This window comes from Leptopilina heterotoma, unplaced genomic scaffold (genome assembly GCF_015476425.1).
Source record: "Leptopilina heterotoma isolate Lh14 unplaced genomic scaffold, ASM1547642v1 Lhet_134, whole genome shotgun sequence".
Classification (NCBI taxonomy): domain Eukaryota; kingdom Metazoa; phylum Arthropoda; class Insecta; order Hymenoptera; family Figitidae; genus Leptopilina; species Leptopilina heterotoma.
In genome coordinates, this window is record NW_025110853.1 from 2511764 (window position 1) to 2537671 (window position 25908).

The window sequence follows — 25908 nt, forward strand, 5'->3', positions numbered from 1 at the left end:
AAAAAAATTTATTAGAATTGTTATTAAACCTCTGTGAGCGTAATAAGCAAAAGAAGAAAAAAACAAAAAAATTAAAAATTATCACTTTCTCAACTTTCTTAAATCATTCTATCTTTCTGTTGAACAGATGAGTGAGTCTGTGAAAGTAGCTGTACGATGCCGGCCAATGTCCCAACGTGAACTGCAACAAAGATGCAAGGTATAGAATATTAAAAAAAAAATCACATAAGAACCTGAAAATTTTTTATTAAAAACTTTGATGACATGCAGGAAATTAACAAAATTACAATATCGATCACCAGTATAAGTCGAAAAATTTTTATTTTAATTTAATATTTAGGTATTTGGATTTAAATTTAATTTTTGACTAATATTTACATTTAAATTAATTATTAAAAATTTAGATCAAAATATAATTTTTCAAAATTTATATTTAAATTTTTTTAATTTAAATATTTAACAAATTAAGAAACGATATAAACAAATTTTCACATTATATTAGGAAAAATGGTAAATTAATAGATATTTAAATATATTAAACAATTAAACATATTATGTAAATTAAATACGTATTAAAAAATTGAACAATATTGAATTATTTGCTCAAATTCTAGGTACTATTATTTAAATTGTCAATTATACTTTCTTCTATTCTATCTCAGAAAAATATCAACTTTTTTTCTTCAAAAAATTCTTAAATTTGAAATATTTATTATTATTTACTTAAATTCTATTATTTAAATTTTCAATTGGGATTTTTTTTATTTTGTCTTAGAAAAAATGCCATCATTTTTCTCAAAAACTTTTTAAATATGAAAGATTTTTATTTTCTTAAATTCTATTATTTACATTTTCAATTAGAATTTTTTTCTATTTTGTCTCAGAAAAAAATATTAATTTTTTTCTTCAAAAACTTTTTAAATTTCAAAGATTTTTATTTTTTTTTTAGTTTTATTTTATGGCACTGTAAAACAATATTTTTATTTATGTATGTTTTACAATTCTTTATAAATGATTTTTAACAATTAAATAATATATCATTCATTATTATTAATAATTTTTTATAAGCCTATTTATTATGTACATAAATTATTAGGTTATTGTCAATTTTTTCACTATTTTGTAATAAAAGGTGTAAATAGTTATTATCTTATTATCAATATATTATTACTAATACTAATACAAAATAATAAAATGAATTGTAAATGAAAAATATGAAATAAAAAAAATTTTGAATAAAACATTTTTATTACATTTTTGAAAGTTTTGTTCTCAATAATCATTTATTTCCACATTTGGTAATCAACGGCTTATGAAAATAACCACCCTCTCATATAATTTGTCAAATTTGTGAAAATGAGTTTCAATTTTTACGTAATTTTATCATTTCTATTCAAAATATAGAATTTATTTCTGTATTTTCAGCATTTTTTTCTATTTTTTTTCTATTATTTACTCTCCTTGCCTAAAGTATATTACGAACTTAGTAATATTTACCCAATAATATTGCTAAATAATTACAAAAGTCAATAAAATAGGGAAATAAATTATTCAAATATTCCCATATAATTTGAAATTTTATTATTTCTTTTTTTAAAAATTTCTTTTCAACATTTTTTTCTTTTTTTTTTTTACTTTTTTCACACTAATGGCTTTTTTATGTTTCAAATAAAATCAAACTATAAACATGTGATTTCTCTAATTTGCAATTTTTTAAATTTTAATTAATATTTTTCTATACAGTCTTAAAATAATTAACGAATAAATTTTAATTGGTAGCTTTGGATTTTTTAAATTTCTATATATAAAATATATCTATTTCAATAAAAATATATTAAATAATTTAGTATGTACTAAAATCATGACTTTGTAGTAAATGCGCTTCGATTAAATGCAATTTCACCTCGTTAGACTCACGATAATTATTATCATTATTATTATTATTATAAAATGCATCTAGGGCATAGCGTAATCTAGATTCCGCCAAGAAACTGAATAACAATTAAAACATTTTGATTTATTGCGTTATGAAAGCGTTAATATATATATATATATATATAACTTTGATTTATTTTTTTTTTATTTTTAATGATTTTTTTTTAGTAATTTTTTTTATTTTAAAAATTTTTAATGTTTTTGTTTATTTTTTAATTATTTATTTATTTAATATTTAGAAGGTTAGAGACTCTTTAGTACATATTTTTAAAAAATATTTTTTATATAACTCTTCAAGTTTTATTTGGAAAAAAAAAATTTTCTCTCTCGAATTTTTAATTAACAAAAAATTTTTCTGCCTATTTTTTTTAATTCAAAAGGTTTAAAAATTGGATTTAAATTAGAAATTTTTTAAACTTCGCGGATACAATTTTAAATATTTATAACAATCGACATTTTTTAAATCAATTTATTAAAATTTTTTACTGATATATTTTTTTCTGTAATTCAAAAGAATAAACTTAAATTGAAACCAAATTAACAATTTTTTTAGCTTCCTCTAAAATTAAAATTTTTATAATTTTTATGGGCGAAAGCTCATAAATAAAATATTTTAAATAATAAAAATAATTGATTTTTATCAAAGACTATTATATCACACTAAAATTGTAAATCCAAACAAAATAACATCACAATATAAAAATTTTTATATTTCAGTCAATGGAAAAACTTTTTCCTTAGTACATTTTTTAATTGCAAAATCTCATTCCCAGTATATTTTTTCTGAATCAATATACTTGAATATCAAGTTAAAATTAATAATTTTCTAAATCAATGCTTTTAAATGAATTAGAAATTATAATTTCTATATTCATTTTGATTACTAGATTTTATTATACCAGTAAATTTTTTGTCCAATTCAAAAATCAAAAGACTTGAAAATTGAGTGAAAATGACCAATTTTCGGAACTAATGCTAAAATTAAAATTTGTAATTTGTAATTCTTTCTTTAAAATTAAAATTTATTAGTTTAATTTTAATAAATAAAGTAAAATTTTAAAAAATTAGTTTAATTTCAATAATTTTAATTATTATTATTCTATTTTGTTAATATAATCGAATATAATAATAAAAAAATAAAATGTAGAAGAAAATTGACCAATTAATTAGTAAAATAAGTTTGAAAATTCCATTAAATTAAAAAAATGGAAAAAGGATTTTGTTTATAATTGAAAATTACATAGTTTAGTTTTATCTAAGAACCTAATGAATAATAAATTATGCAAAGAAGTAATTATCTAAATAAGCCCCTTATCTTAATTGAAACTAATTTATTGTAACAAACTGACTTTGGAAAACAAATTTTGAAGAGCTGGCAAATTGATTATAACTTTAAGAGCGAGTGCAACACGAAGAGGAAATCCCTTCAAATTAATTAATTTATTGTCCATCCCCCCTTCCCCCTCCACAGTTCAATTAACGCAATGTGCGTGTGCAATTTTTTATTTTTTTTTATTTTTTTTTCTTATCAATTTAGTCAAGTACTTGAACGTTATATCGAGCGAATGTAACTTAGCAACTACAGCAAAACATAGGGATTTTTTTTGTCTTTTAGTCACTGCATTTTTTTATATGCACACATATATTCTATCAAATTTATTATTCTGCATTTTTATTATAAAAAAAGAAAAAATTATATTAATATTGCATTTTTTCCTTCTTTCTTTTAACGAAAGGCATAAAAATTTTATTTAAAAAGTTTCCATAAAACTAGACACTCGGTGTACTATATTTACATTCTGAAAATCAAATACTTTAGTTGTTTTATCGATATACACACGTGTCTTATTATGACTATATATCGTTATTTATATGAAAAGAAAAGAAAGAAAAAGAAGAGAAAAAAAAGAAAAAAAAATTGTGAAAACTAGCGCTCAGGTGATATCGATTCGGCACATATTTCGCTCCATCGCATCGATATGGAAGCAGGTCGTTGCATGTCTCGAATACCCGCCTAGGCATCAAATTAACGATTGATAAAAAACGATTTGAGTTCCCTCTTATCATTAAATTGTTTATAGACACAATCTAAAGACTTTCATCAGCCTTCGACAATTCATTCAATATTAACATTATTCTTTTAAGTATTTATACAAAATTATTAAAATTCTAATATATTATTATTTGATTAGGAAAAAAAATATTCCACAATTTTTGTTTATCGAAATTATTTATTTATATACTTTTTTGTTTATAAATTTGGAACTTTATTTTTAGACTTTATTATGAATTAATGTGCTTTACACTACAAAGTTGCTTTACTATTTCACTATATTTTACATTTGTAAGTAAGTAAATGATAAAAAAAATTACTAAAATTTATGATATAATTAAAATGTATTATAAATTTATTAATTTTTCATTTTTATTATTATTATTATTATTATTATTATTATTATTATTATTATTATTATTATTATTATTATTATCGTCTTGTTTATTATTTATTTCATTTCATTTTAAATTTATTTATTTATTTCTCTTTCAATTAAAATTTGTATTACACAATAATTTTGTGTCACTGACAAAAAAGTAAATTATAAAGTTTCCAAATGTTAAATTAAAATTTTTTAATTTTTATTGCAATCGGTAATTTTTGAAAATATTTTTGATGAAACACATTTCGTACGTTGGTAAGGTTTACGTTTATAATCAACGATTTAATAGAAAAAATATTTTTCTGTTTAAATTTTTGTAACTTCGACACCAATTCAAAAAATGAAAATTTGTAAACAAAAAATATTGTTTTTTGAGTAAAAATGATTTTTTTTTCTTTCAATCGTTAGATTGAACGTCATTTCGTTCATTTGAACGTTCAAAACTTGTTGATCGTTATAAATAAAAAAGTCTATTTAAATACCTAATGCTAATAAAAAATCAAAGAAATAAAAGTAAAATAATAAAAGAAAATAAATAATAATAATAAAAGAAAAAAAAATAGTAAATATATTTTCTTTTTTGACCCGTTTATGTGATATAAATAATTAAATAAAATAAACAAGAATAAAAATAATATAAAATACAATAATGTAAAGAATAAATTATTTCCGGAATAAACAAATTAAATATATAAATGACTTAAAAAGTTTTGAGACGAATAAAAATTCTAAAAATTGAAAAAACAAAACTGAAGTCAGTGGTAAAATTATTTTATTGTTTCTCGTTTGACTATTATATTAAAAGATCAATGGCAATTAAGAAAATGAGAAAAAAGGAAAAAAAACGAAATAAAATGTGATTATACTGGTGATCAATATTGAATGAAGAAAAAAGAAAACAAACAATAAAAATGAACACAAGAACTTACACACTTGTTTGACTAAGATAAAACAGAATGTGCATGTTGAACGATATTGCGTCATTAAATATGTTCTATCTCCAATTATTATACTTATTTCACTTATTACACCTTTCAATTTTCGCATTAATGTTTAGAAGTAGTAAAGTCTTTTTAACAATAGGCTTTCCAATTTTCCCGCTGCTTCCTGATGTTGCTGCAAAAAAGGAGAAAAAACATCATTATTCACAGTGGAGAAACTGTTGCATCCATATTTTCCAAGAAATAATTTCTCGTTTATATTTTAATTAAATGCACAATTCAAATTTCAGAACATTCAGCATTTTTTTTTCTTTTTGTTTTTCTTTTATGAAATGTGTCAAAGTAAATCTGTAAATTAGAAATGATGAATTAAACATAATAATAAATAAATAAAAATGTTAAAATACAAATATTTTTTAATTTTAATATTTAGTAATAAATTAAAAATCAACTGTTTGAAACAATTAATTTTTTTGTATTCAGTGACTAGAAAATTTATTTGAAAAATTCATTAATTAAAAAATTAAATTTTTTTTAAATTCATTTGCGTATAACATTTTTTTTATGCAATAAATTTTACATTCATCAGTTTTTTTATCAAAAAGCTATTTGAATTCATTTTTCATACTATTACTTAAAATTGTAATATCAGTTTTCTTTATTATTTCTCTTAATAAAAGTAAATTCAGTCTTGCAAAGTTTTTTTTATTTATACTATTTTTGCATAGAATTTGAAAATAATGCTAATTAAAGAAAAAGTTGTTCAATTCTAAACAGTAATACCTATAAATATTTTTATTTTTTTATTTTCAAAATGAAATTTTTTTGTCACTGTATACAAAATACGGAAGTGTTTTAACCTCTGTTGAGATTATTATTGTATTATTTAAACAAAATTATAGCAAGTGCCCCATTAAGAAATAAAAATAAAAGAGTGACTATAAAATTCTAGATCAATTGTTATAAAAATATTGCAAATTTTATCTCATCATTATTTCTTTTTTCTTCTAATTTGTTAACATAATTTTTCATCTTTTTTTTCAAATATTTTCCTAGAATGTCATCACAATTGATCCACAAAGTAAAACCTGCACTCTCGATGGCACCGATACTGGAAAAGTTTATCAATTCGATGCAGCATTTGGTACAGAATCAACAACTGAATCTGTTTACGAAGCCGTGGGTTCTGTTGTTGTCGAAGCAGTTTTGGAAGGCTACAATGGTACAAAAAATAATTAATGTTTAAATTTAGAAATAAGTCATTTCAAATTTTATAAAATAATGTTATGCACGGCAAAAACGATTAGAGTAAATTTTGCTATACTATCAAAGTAAAACCTAAACTCTCATGAATTTCAAAGTTCTATATTTTACTTTTTCCAAGGTGAATTTTTAGAAAACTTAGTACAATTAGAGTTGCCACAAAAATTTGATTTTGTTTTTCCATGAAATTTTTCTGAATTTTTAGATACTTTCTATTTTTAAAATAAAATTAGTTATTGTATCAAACTTCTCTAGATAATTTTCAAAAATATTAATAAAACTGAAATTAAATAGAAATGAAAAATCTACCTAGTATAAAAATTCAATTATCCTAAAAAAATTGAACTAAAATATTTTAAGAACCTAATTTTTCAGAACTGTAAATAAAAACTTTTTGAAATTCACTAATTTCATTAATAAATTTGTTTGTATCAATTTAATTATTTTCAGTCAAATTTTCATCAAATTTATTGAAAGAATTCAATTATTTTAAAAAATTGAAATATAATTCTGGGAAGGATTCAATTATTTCCAAAAACTTTTAATGAAATTCAATAATCAAATTTTTAACAACAATTAATAACAGACATGACTATTTTATAAAGTTGAAAGAAATTCTTCGTAAAATTGAATTATTTTCCAATTTTTCAATAAAAATTATTAAAAAACTATTCTTTTAAAAAAATTTATAGAAATTACTCAAAAGAATTTAATTTTCTATCAACAATTTCAATAGAATTTAATAATATTATTATTAATCACAATTATTAACAAAATTGATCTTAGGTAGGAAAAAAATTAAAGAAATTCTTCGAAAGAATTCAATTATTTTCAAAATTTTAATAAAATTTCTTGAATGAATTCAATTATTTAAAGAAAATGGTAATAAAATTCAATAACCAAATGTTTAATTGCAATTATTATAACAAACACGATAATTTTCAAAACTTGAAAGAAATTCTTTATAGAATTCAATTATTCTATACTTTCAAAATTTTCAATTGAAATTATTAAAAAAACTCGATTATTTAAAAAAAATCATTGAAATTCTTAAAAACAATTGAATTATTTTTATAAAAAATAAAATTCATCATGAAAATTCAATTATTTCAAATACAATTTTAATTGAATTTCTCGAACGATTTCAATTGTTTTCAAATTTCAAATTTTTTGATAAATTCTTCTTAAGAATTCAAGATTTTCAGTACATTAATTTTCAAATTCAAAACATTTAAAAATAAATATTATTAAAAAAGTTAGAAATCAAAAAAGCAAACAACAACTTTTCTTCAAACTGCGAACAAATTACTGGAATACAACGATTATTATTATAGAGAATTGATTTCTTTACAGTAATTAAAATTTTCGAAAAATTTTAATTTAACACCATCAGAAAGTTTGTTACAAACTTAACCGTAAATTGCAATTGTTTTAACTAAAATCTAATATAATTGAATTATATAATTAATAATTTTAAGAAAGTTACTCAAGAATCCAATTATTTAAAATAAATTTAATTATTTAGAGAAATAAGAAGAAAAGGTATAGTTTCAAAAATTGTGATTATGAAAACTTTTTTAAAGTGAAAAAATAATTCAAAGAGAAATCAAGATTTTAAAATTTTTCAAAAATGTTTTTGGACATGAAAAATTTATTATATTAATTGTTAAACTGAGAAAATAAAATTCTTAAAAAGATAAAATTTATTTTAGTGTAATTTAAGAAAATTTCCTATTTTTCAATTTTTTAAAATTATTTTTGAGAATTCAACTATTTTCAAAAAATTTTAATGACGATTTTTTAAAAACCTCTTTTTTTATAATTTCTAAATAAAATTTTTCAAATTTATTAGAATTTTTAAAAATAATTGAATTTATTTCGAGAGATTTTATCAAAATTGTATTAAAATTTGAAAATAATTGAATTCCAGAGAAGAATTTTTTTTATTTATGAAAATAATTGAGTTCTTGCAAACAATTTTATCAAAATTTTTAAAAACTAAATTTTTTTGTAGCAATTCTAGAAATTTGATATTTTTCCAAAACTTTTAATAAAATTCTCTGTCACTTCCCAGAACAGTTTTATTTTTCCTAACTTTTCCCTGATTATTTTGACCTGCGGCGACCGTGAAAATGTACTTATTACGTAGCAAAATTTATTCTCATTACATAAATTGTAAAAGTTGACAAAAAGGGGAAAAAAGTCCTTTTCACTTTAGGTTTTACTTGGTAAATAATAAAAGTTACATTATATTTTTTCCATGTGAATACGTAGACATTTTCAGGCTGCGTCTACAATAGAAAAAAATAATGTGTAATTTGTAGTGTAATGTGTATTGTTTTTGGCATTGACAACTGTCAGGGGCAATTACACTGTATATTACACAATTTTCTACACATTATTTTTTCTGTTGTAGACGCAGCCTCAATGTTTTCGAAATACTTTTTTGTTTAACCCTCTGCCACTCGCATCAGGTTTTGTAACACATACATCCAAAGAATATATAATCTGTTTCAATTTATAAAAGAGGATCGATTTTATAATTATAATTTGATTGAGGTACAGTTTTTCTAAAACGCATTTTTTAATTTTTTATTTTCTAAAACTTTTTTTTCTAATAAAGGTGAATTTCTAAAAATCATTTTTCTAATGAAGGTGATTTTCTAACAAAGGTAATTTTCAAAATTTTTTTTTATCTAACAATATTCAATTTTTAATTCTTTAAAAAAATACTTGAGACTTCGTTAAAAAATTGTAATAAAAAAATAGAAATTTTGCAAAATTTTTTGACAAAATTTGAAAATAATCTCGTTAAAAATCGTAATTAACAAATAGAAATTTATATCTATTCAATATATTTTTTTATATTAATTTTGGAACTTTTGGTATAAAAATGATGCAAATTATTCCTTTTTTTCAAAGAAGAACAGAATTTTGTTAAAAAATTGTGATTAGAAATAGGAATTTATGTATTTTAAGAAAAATTTTTTAAAAAAAATCAAGTGGGTGACAAGTTTTCTCACCATGCGAGTGACGGAGGGTTAAAATTATCCACAAGTTTTGAACGTTCAAATGAAGGAAACATTTTTTATTAAAAATATTTTTATAAATTAGTGTTCGCAATAAAAATTCAAAACTTAAATTTGACACTTAGAAAGTTTAGAATTAATTTTTTTTATAGCGACACAAAATTTAAATTGAAGAAGAAGTAAATAAAATTCGTTCCGGTTCATTTGAACGTTTAGAACTTTAGGATCATGGGTTAAAAAAGAAAAGAGAGAAGAGTAAGTTATAAAGATAAAAAGTAAAAAAATGAATTACTATTTTCACAGCAACTGTTTTCGCATATGGACAAACCGGTTGCGGGAAATCCTTCACAATGCAGGGATTCATTGACCGTGCACTCGAGCATCTATTCGAAGCGACATCGACGAGTAGTCAGGACACGCGATATTTGGCATTGCTCAGCTATTTGGAGATATACAATGAGAAACTTCGCGATCTGCTGCAGGACAGTGGAGGTGAAAATCTCCTTCAATTAAAGGAGGATCCCTCGCGTGGTACTTATGTCGCCGGCGGCCTTAGGGAGGTGACCGTTAAGAATGCAATTGAATGCGGTCGTCTCGTTGAGCAAGGGAATCGTCGTCGAATTGCTGCCGCTACAAAAATGAATCAGGCCAGCTCCAGAAGTCACGCGGTATTAACACTCTCGTTGGAGGCGATTGCAATTAACGACGATGATAAACGTGGCAATGCCGTGAGACGTGGCCGGCTCCATCTCGTTGATCTCGCTGGCTCCGAGAGACAAACGCGAACAGGTGCAACAGGTGATCGACTCAAGGAAGCTGCGAGTATTAATCTCAGTCTCTCAGCGCTTGGCAATGTTATTAGCGCCCTTGCCGCTGGTAATGGTCGTCATGTTCCCTACAGGTTCGCATCTGAAACAAAATTATTGCTAGCAAACTTATTTATTTAAAAAATTATTTTTTATTTATTTATTTATTTTAAAGCAATTTTTTTGACAGTTTTATTATTTTATTTTACTATTTACTTTACTAAACTAATTATTTTCATCCAATTCAATTCTTATTATGTACTTAGTAAATTAATCAACAAACCAGCACAACTAAAAAAATGAATATAGGACAATCCAAAATATCCAAGAAAAAAAATCCAAAGTACAAAAAGTCCAAAGTGAAAATGTCCAGAGTAAAAAAATCCAAAAAAAATAGTAAAAAATATATGTTTCCTTGATATATTTATAAGAAATAAGTCAATCGCATTTTATTTTAATACAATGATGTCCTTTAGGTTTATTTCGTTTATATTCACCTTTACAATGTGAATATTGTGACCAAATAATTTGATATACATATTTCTAATTATAAAAAAACACAACCGCATAAATAGAAATTACAATTTCAGTCAACGTAATAGCGATTCATTTTTTTCTATTCTTTGGAAAAAAATTATTTAAAACAAAGAATTTAGCAATAAATTTTATTAATTAAGAGTCAGAATTGATCGATCACTCGAAGTGATCGATAAATTCTGACTCTTAATTATTAAATACTGGCGAAGTGCCGACTGATCAATTCAATCTAGGTACATATTAATAAGTATTATTATTAATTAAAATTATTAAAAAATTATTTACCTATCTGTCTATTTATTTACTTCTTTATGTCTTTTCTACTTACATTACCTACATTTCTTAGTTTGGATTTTTTGATTTGGACTTGTTGATCAGGACAAAAAATCCAATACAAAAGGTCATAAGTGAAACTATTGTTTTTCTTATTTTTTTGAACTTCATTAACTTTGGACTTTTTGTCTTGGACATTTTCGTTTGGACTTTCTGTTCAAAAACCCTAAAAAATTTTAAAGCCCATATTATTGTTACTTACAAAAGCTTTCTTTTTGAAAAACGAAAATTTATTATTTTTTTTCGAAATATAATTCTTAAAAAATACAATTATTATATGTCAAAACAATTTTTAAAGGCAGTAAAATTAAATTTCTTCAAATATAAAATTTATTTCAATGAAATTTGACAAAACTTTTAATTGTTTCTATTTTTAAAATTATATTTTCGGGAATTCAATTATCTTCAAAAAAAATTTTAATTAAAATTTGTTCAAAAACCTAAGTCTTTTTAGAATTTCTACATTAAATTATTCAAAATTTTAATAATTTTTGTTAAACAAATATTTAAAATCTTATTGCAATTTAGTTTAATTGAAATCTCTTATTATATTAAGTTGAAGAACGACCGACCGACCGACCGACCGACCGACCGACCGACCCTAGTCGTATATATATGTATATCTTTTAAAAATAATATTAACACAAATGTATACATATTCACAAATCACGCATGCGCAGTAGTGTTATATCAATGTCAGGCATGCGCAGTAGTGTTCTGTCAATGTCAGGCATGCGCAGTAGTGTTCTGTCAATGTTACGCATGCGCAGTAGTGTTCTGTCAATGTTACACATGCGCAGTAGTGTTCTATCAATATTAGGCATGCGCAGCAGTGTTCTGTCAATGTTACGCATGCGCAGTAGTGTTCTATCACTGTTACGCATGCGCAGTAGTGTTCTGTCAATGTTACGCATGCGCAGTAGTGTTCTGTCAATGTTACACATGCGCAGTAGCGTTCTGTCAATATTACACATGCGCAGTAGTGTTCTGTCAATATTACACATGCGCAGTAGTGTTCTGTCAATATTAGGCATGCGCAGTAGTGTTCTGTCAATATTACGCATGCGCAATAGTGTTCTATCAATATTACGCATGCGCAGTAGTGTTCTATCAATGTGAGGAATGCACAGTAGTGTTCTATGAATATCAGGCATGCGCAGTAGTGTTCTGTCAATATTACACATGCGCAGTAGTGTTCTATAAATATCAGGCATGCGCAGTAGTGTTCTATGAATATCAGGCATGCGCAGTAGTGTTCTATCAATGTGAGGAATGCGCAGTAGTGTTCTATGAATATCAGGCATGCGCAGTAGTGTTCTGTCAATATTACGCATGCGCAGTAGTGTTCTATAAATATCAGGCATGCGCAGTAGTGTTCTATGAATATCAGGCATGCGCAGTAGTGTTCTATCAATGTGAGGAATGCGCAGTAGTGTTCTATGAATATCAGGCATGCGGAGTAGTGTTCTGTGAATATCAAGCATGCGCGCATAACACCCACACATGTATACTCACACATATACACTAATCACATGTACATGTATACTCACACATGTACATAAATTACATACACATGTATACTGCTCATATGCAGATATAAACTCCTACATATACACAAATCACATATATGTATAGATTTAATAAACGATTGATAATATAAATTGTTGAATTTTTTAAGGTTCGTTGATGCACGTAGTGTCTGTTGAAATTTTCTTAAATATACGTAAATACCTCACTCGCTGATGCTGCGCTGTCTGTGTTGTAATGGAACTTATTTATTTACTTGTGTATTTACTTATTTATTTCAGGGTTGCCACAAGACATCGATTTTAAAATTCCATGACTTTTCCAGGTTTTCCAGACCATTTCTTAAAAAATTCCAAACCAGAAATAAAATTGTTTTGGTATGTTTTTAGCTAATTACGACAAAAAGTATAAAATCCTTTAAGTAAATTGTTAACAAAATAAGTTATTAATTTTTAATTTCATTAATAACAAAAATTTAAGTTAAAATTTGTGAGATTATTTGAGATACGCTCCGAAGAAAGATGAGGAGCAAATCTTTTTAAATTTAAAAATTTAGTTTAGTTTAGAATTTTTCACAATTATTAAACAAGTATTTTAAGCATTTTAATAACATTTTATGAAACTGAAGTTACCTACGTTTATTCAATGACAATTTTTCCTTTGCTAATTATTTATTTTAATGTTAGAAGCCTTTTAAAAAATTTCAAAAGATCGAAGTCGGGGAAATTATTAATTTTGATTTTTTACACAGATTTTCGAAAAATCCATATATTATTTAAACAAAATTATTATTTCCTAACCTCATAAGCAATTTTTTCTTTTACAAATTATTTATTTTAATGTGACAAGTCATTTAAAAAAATTGTAAGAGGATCTAAGGAAAGCAAGGAAATCAGTGATTTTTAATTATTTTTTTCGTAGATTTTCCAAATATCCCGAAATTTCAACTAAATTATTATTTCCTCGCTTCAGAAGCAATTGTTTTCGATTGCAATTTTTTAAAGGGCTTCTTACATTAAAAAAACAATTAGCAAAAGAAAAAATTTTCATTGCATAAAAGTTGGTAGCTTCAGTTTCATAACATTTTGGGGTTTCTAAAATGTATTAATTTAAAAATTATTTAAAGGAAGATAGAGACCAAAAGAAACTAAAATTTAGAAATGCCATATTGATTTCAATTGTAAGCACTAAATTTAAAATCAAAAAGTTGTATAATGTCAACTTGAAAACTTAAAATTTTTACGACTCAAATACAAAAAATTGAGCTTTTAGTATCAGGCTTTGTAAAATTCCCTGACAATTCCAGATTTTTCAGGTTTTCCATGACTGAAAAAAAATTCCATGACAATTCCGGGTTTCCCAGGTTTTCCAGGTCCGTGGCAACCCTGTATTTGTTTGACAGACATCAACAATAATTTTTTAAATGGATAATCAGTGAAAATGACTTATATTTCTGTAAGTTAGTGTTTCACTTCGATCCGAGAATTTCATTTTTTCGAGCGATTATTTGGTTATCGTCTTTGGTTTTCAAACGATCATCTCGTTTATTCTTTTGTTAATTGTCAAATCGTATCGTCTAATTTTCTAATTGTCATCGACCGAACTTCTCGACTGCTTCTCGACTTTCCCATAACTGACAACTAAAAATAATACAATAATAACCTATTTTTTGAAAAAAATCGATATCCAAAAACATTTAAATTCTTTTTTATTAATTCTATTAAAAACTAAAATTAAATTCATTTTAGTGAATTAAAATTATTATATCAAGTTAAAAATTAATTCAAGGTGTCTAGTGAATTATTATTTTCAAATTCCCGGACCAAAAATAAATATTCCCGGATTGATTTTTTAAAACAGCAATAACTATAAAATTTAAATATTAATACTTTAATAAAGAAATTTTTAAGAAAATCAATTTTAAAAAGACAATAGACATCTTTATTTAGAGAAATATATATAATATTACTTGTTATATATTACTTAATAAGTCTAACATTGTAATAGTTAGATCTAAATTTAAAATTAACCTACTTTTTTATTTTTCTATTAGTTGGGCTTTTTTGCGGAGTATTATTATTATTTTTAATTGTGTATTTAAATAATAAAAATTAAAAATAATTATTTTTAATTTTTATTATTAAAAAAAAAAAAGTTGTCTGTTCATTGAACAAGACCTACATGTCTTATAGTATTTTGGCCCCCTGAATACGAATATGAAGTCAGAATTGCTCCATCACCCTCTGTTTTTTTTTAAATCGAAAAAACTACCCTTAAGTCTAAAATTCAAGAATTAAAGTAAAAAAAATAAAAACACTGTTTTCTTCGGAGTAGAAGAATATATTTATGCGTTTTCTTCTTTTAAAAACTCAGAAATAATGTCAAAATTGCTCCACCACCCCTGTTTTTTTTAAATCGAAGAAACTACCCTTAAATCTAAAATTCAAGAACTAAAGTAAAAAAAAATGAAATAACCGGTTTTCTTCGGAGTAGAAGAATATATTTATGCGTTTTCTTCTTTCAACAACTCAGAAATAATGTCAAAATTGCTCCACCACCCCTACTTTTTTTAAATCGAAGAAACTACCCTTAAATCTAAAATTCAAGAACTAAAGTAAAAAAAATGAAATGACCGGTTTTCTTCGGAGTAGAAGAATATATTTATGCGTTTTCTTCTTTCAACAACTCAGAAATAATGTCAAAATTGCTCCACCACCCCTACTTTTTTTAAATCGAAGAAACTACCCTTAAATCTAAAATTCAAGAACTAAAGTAAAAAAAATGAAATGACCGGTTTTCTTCGGAGTAGAAGAATATATTTATGCGTTTTCTTCTTTTAAAAACTCAGAAATAATGTCAAAATTGCTCCACCACCCCTACTTTTTTTAAATCGAAGAAACTACCCTTAAATCTAAAATTCAAGAACTAAAGTAAAAAAAATGAAATAACCGGTTTTCTTCGGAGTAGAAGATATATTTATGCGTTTTCTTCTTTCAACAACTCAGAAATAATGTCAAAATTGCTCCACCACCCCTGCTTTTTCTAAATCGAAGAAACTACCCTTAAATCTAAAATTCAAGAACTAAAGTAAAAAAAAATGAAATAATCGGTTTTCTTCGGAGTAGAAGAATATATTTATGCGTTTTCTTCTTTCAACAACAAATAATGATAAATTAACCCCTTGACTGTGGATGACGTGTATACACGTCATGCAAAAAACTGGCCCAAACAGTGGATGACGTGTATACACGTCATGGCCCGAACAAGAAAACATCTTAACGTATATTCGCAAAAATTTTTACTCGGGGGTTTTTGGGGTCGCTGATCACGATTCTCTAGCCAGATTTTCAAAATAAATCATTTTTCATCCAAAATGGCCGCCAAAAATTTTGAAAAATTTCAAAAGTGGATAAATTCTTTTAAAAATTTTTACTCGGGGGTTTTTGGGGTCGCTGATCACGAATCTGAAGTAAGATTTTAAAAACAAATAATTTTTCATCCAAAATTGTCGCCAAAAATTTTGAAAAATTTTAAAAGTGGATAAATTCTTTTAATAATTCTTACCATTTAAACTTTGAAAAGCTAATAACAGATTCGTAATCAGCGACCCCGAAAACCCCCGAATAACGAATTTTAAGCGTATTCAATGAATTTTTCAAAATCGTGTCCGCCATTTTGGATTTGCCATTTTGAATTTTAAAAAACTAATGTCAGATTCGTAATCAGCGACCACGAAAATCCCCGAGTAACGATGTTTAAGCGAATCCAATGAATTTTTCAAAATCGTGTCCGCCATTTTGGATCCGCCATTTTGAATTTTTGAAAACTAACACCGGAATCGTAATCAGCGACCCCAAAAACCCCTTAGTACCTATTGTCATGAAAATTTATTTACAAGAAGGTCTTACACATTTTGGGACCATTTTGTTATATTTTAGCTACACACTGAAGGGGTTAACTCTGATTCTGCTTTTTAGTTATGAGAACAAAAATAAAGGAACGTATGCTTTTGTCGAAAACTAATTGTTTTTATTGTTGTTAGTATACTCTGGGTTCATACTTAAGGGGACATTCCAGTTCAGAATGTCAAAAAAATAGATTTTTTTTTTTTATTTTCGGATTTCTTATAGTGTCAAGAATACTCTCCTAAAATATTATTGCAAAATTCGACGTAAAACAAAAGTTATACATCCTTATTCTTCGCCATGTCAAAGATGTTTTTGTATGCGGATAAGCAATCGAATGATTTAAATGTTTTCTCATTTGCATTTTTTAAAAAAGACAAACAAAAATGTATTTGGTGTTGCTGATCACAAATTAGATATCAAATTTTCTAAATTCAAAATGGCGGATCCAATATGGCGGAAAAGAAAATTTTTTTATTTTAATTTTTTTTTCGTCCACCATATTGCATCCGCTATTTTTAATTTTGAAAAAATGATGTCATATTCGTAATCAGCGACCCCAACCCCCCCCCCCCGTAACGATTTTCAAGCAAATCCAATGATTTTGAAAAAAAATGTCCGCCATATTGGATCCGCCATTTTAAATTTTAAAAATCTTATTCCATATTCGTAATTAGCTACCTCAAAAACCCCCGAGTAACGATTTTTAAGCAAATCCGATGATTTTTTTAAAAAAATTTCGAAACTTATGAACAAAAACTTTAAATGCATTTTTCTCAAAATGTCTTTTTTTGATCTGGTAAGAGTGATATCTCGAGTTCTTCTGAAGCGATTTTAAAAAATCAAACGGCTTTTGATTCAGCGTCATCATGCCTATAAGTGGAACCTCAAAAACTGGAAAATTTCCAACTCCCCTTTTTTTATAAGAGAAATTCTGAATAAAAACACTTTTTTTTGCTTATTTTTGGGAAAAAGTACTCTAAAAAAAGGGGGGAAAGAAAATTCCACTTTTTTGAGGTTCCACACCTAAAGAATTATCTAACGAAGAGAATGTTACTTCGTTTTTGGTTTTATCTGTTTTAGAAAGTTTGGAATCGATCTTACCACCTAAAATGGGCATTTTCAAAAATGGCGTATATCGCCGCCATTTTGAAATAAAAATTAAAAAAAAATTTTTTTTAAATTCTTAAATAAATTTCTTATTACATGTAAAAAAAATTTTTTAAATAAATGTCATAGTTATTTTAATAATATATACTAAAAAAGCCTTCTTTTTGCCTGTTTTGAACTGGAATGTCCCCTTAAAGGGGTAGTTTTTTCAATATAAATCAATAAGAGGGTGATGAAGCAATGCTAATGCTTTATTAAAAAGTACATAAATATATTCTTCTACTTTGGAAAAAACCTGTTATATCATTTTTTTACTATAATTCTTGAATTTTAGATTTAAGGGCAGGGGGTGATGAAGCAATTTCGTCATTATTTCTGAGTTGTTGAAAGAAAAAAAAGCATTAATATATTTTTCTACTTCGCAAAAAAACTGGTAATTTCATTCTTTGACTTTAGTTCTTGAATTTTAGATTTAAGGGTAGTTTCTCCCATTTAAAAGAAACAGGGGTGGTGGAGCAATTTTGACATTATTTCTGAGAGGTTAAAGGAAGAAAACGCATAAATATATTCTTCTACTGCTAAGAAAACCGGTTATTTCATATTTTTTTACTTTAGTTCTTGAATTTTAGATTTAAGGGTAGTTTCTTCGATTTAAAAAAAAGTAGGGGTGGTGGAGCAATTTTGACAATATTTCTGAGTGGTTGAAGGAAGAAAACGCATAAATATATTCTTCTACTCCGAAGAAAGCCGTGTTTTTATTTTTTTTTACTTTAGTTCTTGAATTTTAGACTTAAGGGTAGTTTTTTCGATTTAAAAAAAACAGAGGGTGATGGACATTTTTTTTCAAAATCATTGGATTTGCTTGAAAATCGTTACGGGGGGGGGGTTGGGGTCGCTGATTACGAATATGACATCATTTTTTCAAAATTAAAAATAGCGGATGCAATATGGTGGACGAAAAAAAAATTAAAATAAAAAAATTTTCTTTTCCGCCATATTGGATCCGCCATTTTGAATTTAGAAAATTTGATATCTAATTTGTGATCAGCAACACCAAATACATTTTTGTTTGTCTTTTTTAAAAAATGCAAATGAGAAAACATTTAAATCATTCGATTGCTTATCCGCATACAAAAACATCTTTGACATGGCGAAGAATAAGGATGTATAACTTTTGTTTTACGTCGAATTTTGCAATAATATTTTAGGAGAGTATTCTTGACACTATAAGAAATCCGAAAATAAAAAAAAAAAATCTATTTTTTTGACATTCTGAACTGGAATGTCCCCTTAAGTATGAACCCAGAGTATACTAACAACAATAAAAACAATTAGTTTTCGACAAAAGCATACGTTCCTTTATTTTTGTTCTCATAACTAAAAAGCAGAATCAGAGTTAACCCCTTCAGTGTGTAGCTAAAATATAACAAAATGGTCCCAAAATGTGTAAGACCTTCTTGTAAATAAATTTTCATGACAATAGGTACTAAGGGGTTTTTGGGGTCGCTGATTACGATTCCGGTGTTAGTTTTCAAAAATTCAAAATGGCGGATCCAAAATGGCGGACACGATTTTGAAAAATTCATTGGATTCGCTTAAACATCGTTACTCGGGGATTTTCGTGGTCGCTGATTACGAATCTGACATTAGTTTTTTAAAATTCAAAATGGCAAATCCAAAATGGCGGACACGATTTTGAAAAATTCATTGAATACGCTTAAAATTCGTTATTCGGGGGTTTTCGGGGTCGCTGATTACGAATCTGTTATTAGCTTTTCAAAGTTTAAATGGTAAGAATTATTAAAAGAATTTATCCACTTTTAAAATTTTTCAAAATTTTTGGCGACAATTTTGGATGAAAAATTATTTGTTTTTAAAATCTTACTTCAGATTCGTGATCAGCGACCCCAAAAACCCCCGAGTAAAAATTTTTAAAAGAATTTATCCACTTTTGAAATTTTTCAAAATTTTTGGCGGCCATTTTGGATGAAAAATGATTTATTTTGAAAATCTGGCTAGAGAATCGTGATCAGCGACCCCAAAAACCCCCGAGTAAAAATTTTTGCGAATATACGTTAAGATGTTTTCTTGTTCGGGCCATGACGTGTATACACGTCATCCACTGTTTGGGCCAGTTTTTTGCATGACGTGTATACACGTCATCCACAGTCAAGGGGTTAATTTATCATTATTTGTTGTTGAAAGAAGAAAACGCATAAATATATTCTTCTACTCCGAAGAAAACCGATTATTTCATTTTTTTTTACTTTAGTTCTTGAATTTTAGATTTAAGGGTAGTTTCTTCGATTTAGAAAAAGCAGGGGTGGTGGAGCAATTTTGACATTATTTCTGAGTTGTTGAAAGAAGAAAACGCATAAATATATCTTCTACTCCGAAGAAAACCGGTTATTTCATTTTTTTTACTTTAGTTCTTGAATTTTAGATTTAAGGGTAGTTTCTTCGATTTAAAAAAAGTAGGGGTGGTGGAGCAATTTTGACATTATTTCTGAGTTTTTAAAAGAAGAAAACGCATAAATATATTCTTCTACTCCGAAGAAAACCGGTCATTTCATTTTTTTTACTTTAGTTCTTGAATTTTAGATTTAAGGGTAGTTTCTTCGATTTAAAAAAAGTAGGGGTGGTGGAGCAATTTTGACATTATTTCTGAGTTGTTGAAAGAAGAAAACGCATAAATATATTCTTCTACTCCGAAGAAAACCGGTCATTTCATTTTTTTTACTTTAGTTCTTGAATTTTAGATTTAAGGGTAGTTTCTTCGATTTAAAAAAAGTAGGGGTGGTGGAGCAATTTTGACATTATTTCTGAGTTGTTGAAAGAAGAAAACGCATAAATATATTCTTCTACTCCGAAGAAAACCGGTTATTTCATTTTTTTTTACTTTAGTTCTTGAATTTTAGATTTAAGGGTAGTTTCTTCGATTTAAAAAAAACAGGGGTGGTGGAGCAATTTTGACATTATTTCTGAGTTTTTAAAAGAAGAAAACGCATAAATATATTCTTCTACTCCGAAGAAAACAGTGTTTTTATTTTTTTTACTTTAATTCTTGAATTTTAGACTTAAGGGTAGTTTTTTCGATTTAAAAAAAAACAGAGGGTGATGGAGCAATTCTGACTTCATATTCGTATTCAGGGGGCCAAAATACTATAAGACATGTAGGTCTTGTTCAATGAACAGACAACTTTTTTTTTTTTAATAATAAAAATTAAAAATAATTATTTTTAATTTTTATTATTTAAATACACAATTAAAAATAATAATAATACTCCGCAAAAAAGCCCAACTAATAGAAAAATAAAAAAGTAGGTTAATTTTAAATTTAGATCTAACTATTACAATGTTAGACTTATTAAGTAATATATAACAAGTAATATTATATATATTTCTCTAAATAAAGATGTCTATTGTCTTTTTAAAATTGATTTTCTTAAAAATTTCTTTATTAAAGTATTAATATTTAAATTTTATAGTTATTGCTGTTTTAAAAAATCAATCCGGGAATATTTATTTTTGGTCCGGGAATTTGAAAATAATAATTCACTAGACACCTTGAATTAATTTTTAACTTGATATAATAATTTTAATTCACTAAAATGAATTTAATTTTAGTTTTTAATAGAATTAATAAAAAAGAATTTAAATGTTTTTGGATATCGATTTTTTTCAAAAAATAGGTTATTATTGTATTATTTTTAGTTGTCAGTTATGGGAAAGTCGAGAAGCAGTCGAGAAGTTCGGTCGATGACAATTAGAAAATTAGACGATACGATTTGACAATTAACAAAAGAATAAACGAGATGATCGTTTGAAAACCAAAGACGATAACCAAATAATCGCTCGAAAAAATGAAATTCTCGGATCGAAGTGAAACACTAACTTACAGAAATATAAGTCATTTTCACTGATTATCCATTTAAAAAATTATTGTTGATGTCTGTCAAACAAATACAGGGTTGCCACGGACCTGGAAAACCTGGGAAACCCGGAATTGTCATGGAATTTTTTTTCAGTCATGGAAAACCTGAAAAATCTGGAATTGTCAGGGAATTTTACAAAGCCTGATACTAAAAGCTCAATTTTTTGTATTTGAGTCGTAAAAATTTTAAGTTTTCAAGTTGACATTATACAACTTTTTGATTTTAAATTTAGTGCTTACAATTGAAATCAATATGGCATTTCTAAATTTTAGTTTCTTTTGGTCTCTATCTTCCTTTAAATAATTTTTAAATTAATACATTTTAGAAACCCCAAAATGTTATGAAACTGAAGCTACCAACTTTTATGCAATGAAAATTTTTTCTTTTGCTAATTGTTTTTTTAATGTAAGAAGCCCTTTAAAAAATTGCAATCGAAAACAATTGCTTCTGAAGCGAGGAAATAATAATTTAGTTGAAATTTCGGGATATTTGGAAAATCTACGAAAAAAATAATTAAAAATCACTGATTTCCTTGCTTTCCTTAGATCCTCTTACAATTTTTTTAAATGACTTGTCACATTAAAATAAATAATTTGTAAAAGAAAAAATTGCTTATGAGGTTAGGAAATAATAATTTTGTTTAAATAATATATGGATTTTTCGAAAATCTGTGTAAAAAATCAAAATTAATAATTTCCCCGACTTCGATCTTTTGAAATTTTTTAAAAGGCTTCTAACATTAAAATAAATAATTAGCAAAGGAAAAATTGTCATTGAATAAACGTAGGTAACTTCAGTTTCATAAAATGTTATTAAAATGCTTAAAATACTTGTTTAATAATTGTGAAAAATTCTAAACTAAACTAAATTTTTAAATTTAAAAAGATTTGCTCCTCATCTTTCTTCGGAGCGTATCTCAAATAATCTCACAAATTTTAACTTAAATTTTTGTTATTAATGAAATTAAAAATTAATAACTTATTTTGTTAACAATTTACTTAAAGGATTTTATACTTTTTGTCGTAATTAGCTAAAAACATACCAAAACAATTTTATTTCTGGTTTGGAATTTTTTAAGAAATGGTCTGGAAAACCTGGAAAAGTCATGGAATTTTAAAATCGATGTCTTGTGGCAACCCTGAAATAAATAAGTAAATACACAAGTAAATAAATAAGTTCCATTACAACACAGACAGCGCAGCATCAGCGAGTGAGGTATTTACGTATATTTAAGAAAATTTCAACAGACACTACGTGCATCAACGAACCTTAAAAAATTCAACAATTTATATTATCAATCGTTTATTAAATCTATACATATATGTGATTTGTGTATATGTAGGAGTTTATATCTGCATATGAGCAGTATACATGTGTATGTAATTTATGTACATGTGTGAGTATACATGTACATGTGATTAGTGTATATGTGTGAGTATACATGTGTGGGTGTTATGCGCGCATGCTTGATATTCACAGAACACTACTCCGCATGCCTGATATTCATAGAACACTACTGCGCATTCCTCACATTGATAGAACACTACTGCGCATGCCTGATATTCATAGAACACTACTGCGCATGCCTGATATTTATAGAACACTACTGCGCATGCGTAATATTGACAGAACACTACTGCGCATGCCTGATATTCATAGAACACTACTGCGCATTCCTCACATTGATAGAACACTACTGCGCATGCCTGATATTCATAGAACACTACTGCGCATGCCTGATATTTATAGAACACTACTGCGCATGTGTAATATTGACAGAACACTACTGCGCATGCCTGATATTCATAGAACACTACTGTGCATTCCTCACATTGATAGAACACTACTGCGCATGCGTAATATTGATAGAACACTATTGCGCATGCGTAATATTGACAGAACACTACTGCGCATGCCTAATATTGACAGAACGCTACTGCGCATGTGTAATATTGACAGAACACTACTGCGCATGTGTAATATTGACAGAACGCTACTGCGCATGTGTAACATTGACAGAACACTACTGCGCATGCGTAACATTGACAGAACACTACTGCGCATGCGTAACAGTGATAGAACACTACTGCGCATGCGTAACATTGACAGAACACTGCTGCGCATGCCTAATATTGATAGAACACTACTGCGCATGTGTAACATTGACAGAACACTACTGCGCATGCGTAACATTGACAGAACACTACTGCGCATGCCTGACATTGACAGAACACTACTGCGCATGCCTGATATTGATATAACACTACTGCGCATGCGTGATTTGTGAATATGTATACATTTGTGTTAATATTATTTTTAAAAGATATACATATATATACGACTAGGGTCGGTCGGTCGGTCGGTCGGTCGGTCGTGCCCATGTAGGTCTTGTTCAATGAACAGACAACTTTTTTTTTGTGTGCCTGTGATTATAATCATGCCTAAATTAAAAAAATTTAAAATTTTTAGGTATAAAATAATTTTTTAATAAACATTAATAAAAATTTAGTTTTCTAAACATTATTCAAAAGTAGACGAAAGAACAAAGTTTTGTCCTCTTGATGTAATTTTTCTAAATTCAATAGATTAAGTTATAGATAATTAAAAATAAGTATACTTAGATTTCTTTGAATAATTTTTTAACATAATAAAATTTTTCAAATATGTCTACAATAGAAGGTTTTGAATAGTTGAAATTTTGCAAAATTTAATTGAAAATAATTAATTTATTTCAAGTATTTTGTTACAATTTTTTGAAGAATTTTAATTGCAAATTTTGAAAATAATTGAATTATCAAAAATTAAAAAAAAAATTTTTAAAGATAAATTAGGATATAAGAATTATTTTAAGAAATTCAATTATTTTCGAAAAATAACATTATAATATTTTTAAAGCAATTGTTTAAAAGATAAAAAAAAACACAAACTGTTAGAGGCAAAAAAGGAGATATTTAAAAAAATCATTTTTTCCCCGCACTTATAATTCACATCAATATCAAACATCGGAAAAAAACCTCGATACATCGAAAATATCGAAATTAAAACATCGAGGTTGTAAACATTGATGTTTCCGATGTCGATGTCCCATCATTACCTACAGAAAATCCTATTAGTAAGAAAAGAATGGACGTATCTTCGCCCTTTTCTTACTAATTATCCAGAGAATCAGGCTAACATTCAAAATCTAACCTTCTAAGTTTAGTTATTTCAAAAAAATTATTTTATTGATGCAAATAAATATTTATTTTAATTAAAAACTATGCATTATTGAATCAAGTAATTTTCATAATTGATTTAAAGCAATATTTATTAGATCAAATTATTCTATTTAATTGACTTAAGTAATTTGTATTTGGTTCAAATAACTATTTATTTGATACCATAAATTAAAATATTTATGTCCAGTAAATATTTACTTAGTTCAAATAAATAAAAATAAATAAGTAAAAACAAATAAGTTTAAATACAACCGAACGAGCGTTAGCGAGTGAGGTATATGTTGCTAGTTTTAAATAATTTAAATGTAAAACCTTTTGAAATTTAATTATTTCTATAAAAATTACAACTGCAATTTTTCCAAAAGTCAATTATTTTTTTTTATTTATGAAAATAATTGAATTCTAGAGAAGAATTTTATTTATGAAAATAATAATTGAATTCCAGAGTAGAATTTTATTATTTCAAAAGATAATTGAATTCTTGCCAACAAGTTTTAACAATTTTTTTTTAAATAATTGAATTGTTTCCAGAAATTTTATTAAATTTTTTTAAAAAAATTGTATTACCTCCAGGAATTAAATTAAAATTGTATTGAAATAACTTTATTCTTATCAAGAATTTAATCAAAATATTTGAAAATAATTAAATTTTTGCGAAAGAAATTTATTTGAATTTTTTAAAATAATTTCATTTTTTCGAGAAATTTTATTGAAATTAGGTATATTAAAAATAATTGAATTTCTGTGAACAATTTAATTTAAATTTTTTAAATAAATGAATTATTTCGACAAATTTGAATAAAATTGTATTTAAAAAATTGAATTGTTTCAAGGAATTAAAATAAAATTATGTTGAAAAGAAATTAAATTTTACAAAGAATTTTGTCAAAAATGTTCTAAAATAATTCAATTCTTTCGAAGAAAGTTTTTG

The 25908-nt window shown here is 25.8% G+C and overlaps 1 protein-coding gene and 2 long non-coding RNA genes across 4 annotated transcripts in view; 1 reads left to right on the forward strand and 2 right to left on the reverse strand.

Annotated features, from left to right (window-relative positions):
* LOC122513102 (osmotic avoidance abnormal protein 3-like) overlaps nucleotides 1-25908 on the forward strand; it is a 39197-nt gene that overhangs the window by 4556 nt on the left and 8733 nt on the right. For both annotated transcript variants that reach the window (XM_043629352.1, XM_043629353.1), the window contains exons 2-4: nucleotides 128-199; nucleotides 6371-6536; nucleotides 9910-10507. In XM_043629352.1, the coding sequence (XP_043485287.1) occupies nucleotides 128-199; nucleotides 6371-6536; nucleotides 9910-10507 (836 nt within the window). The remainder of the gene's footprint in view (nucleotides 1-127; nucleotides 200-6370; nucleotides 6537-9909; nucleotides 10508-25908) is intronic.
* Nucleotides 46-10036, reverse strand: LOC122513105. Its single transcript, XR_006302686.1, has 4 exons — nucleotides 9899-10036; nucleotides 6403-6528; nucleotides 5303-5489; nucleotides 46-181 (listed from the first exon to the last, which is right to left on the reverse strand). It is a non-coding gene; the product is annotated as an uncharacterized LOC122513105 (long non-coding RNA).
* The window catches only part of LOC122513106, a 35652-nt gene continuing 20126 nt past the window's right edge, over nucleotides 10383-25908 (reverse strand). Inside the window, exon 4 of the long non-coding RNA XR_006302687.1 lies at nucleotides 10383-10515. This is a non-coding gene — a long non-coding RNA (uncharacterized LOC122513106). The remainder of the gene's footprint in view (nucleotides 10516-25908) is intronic.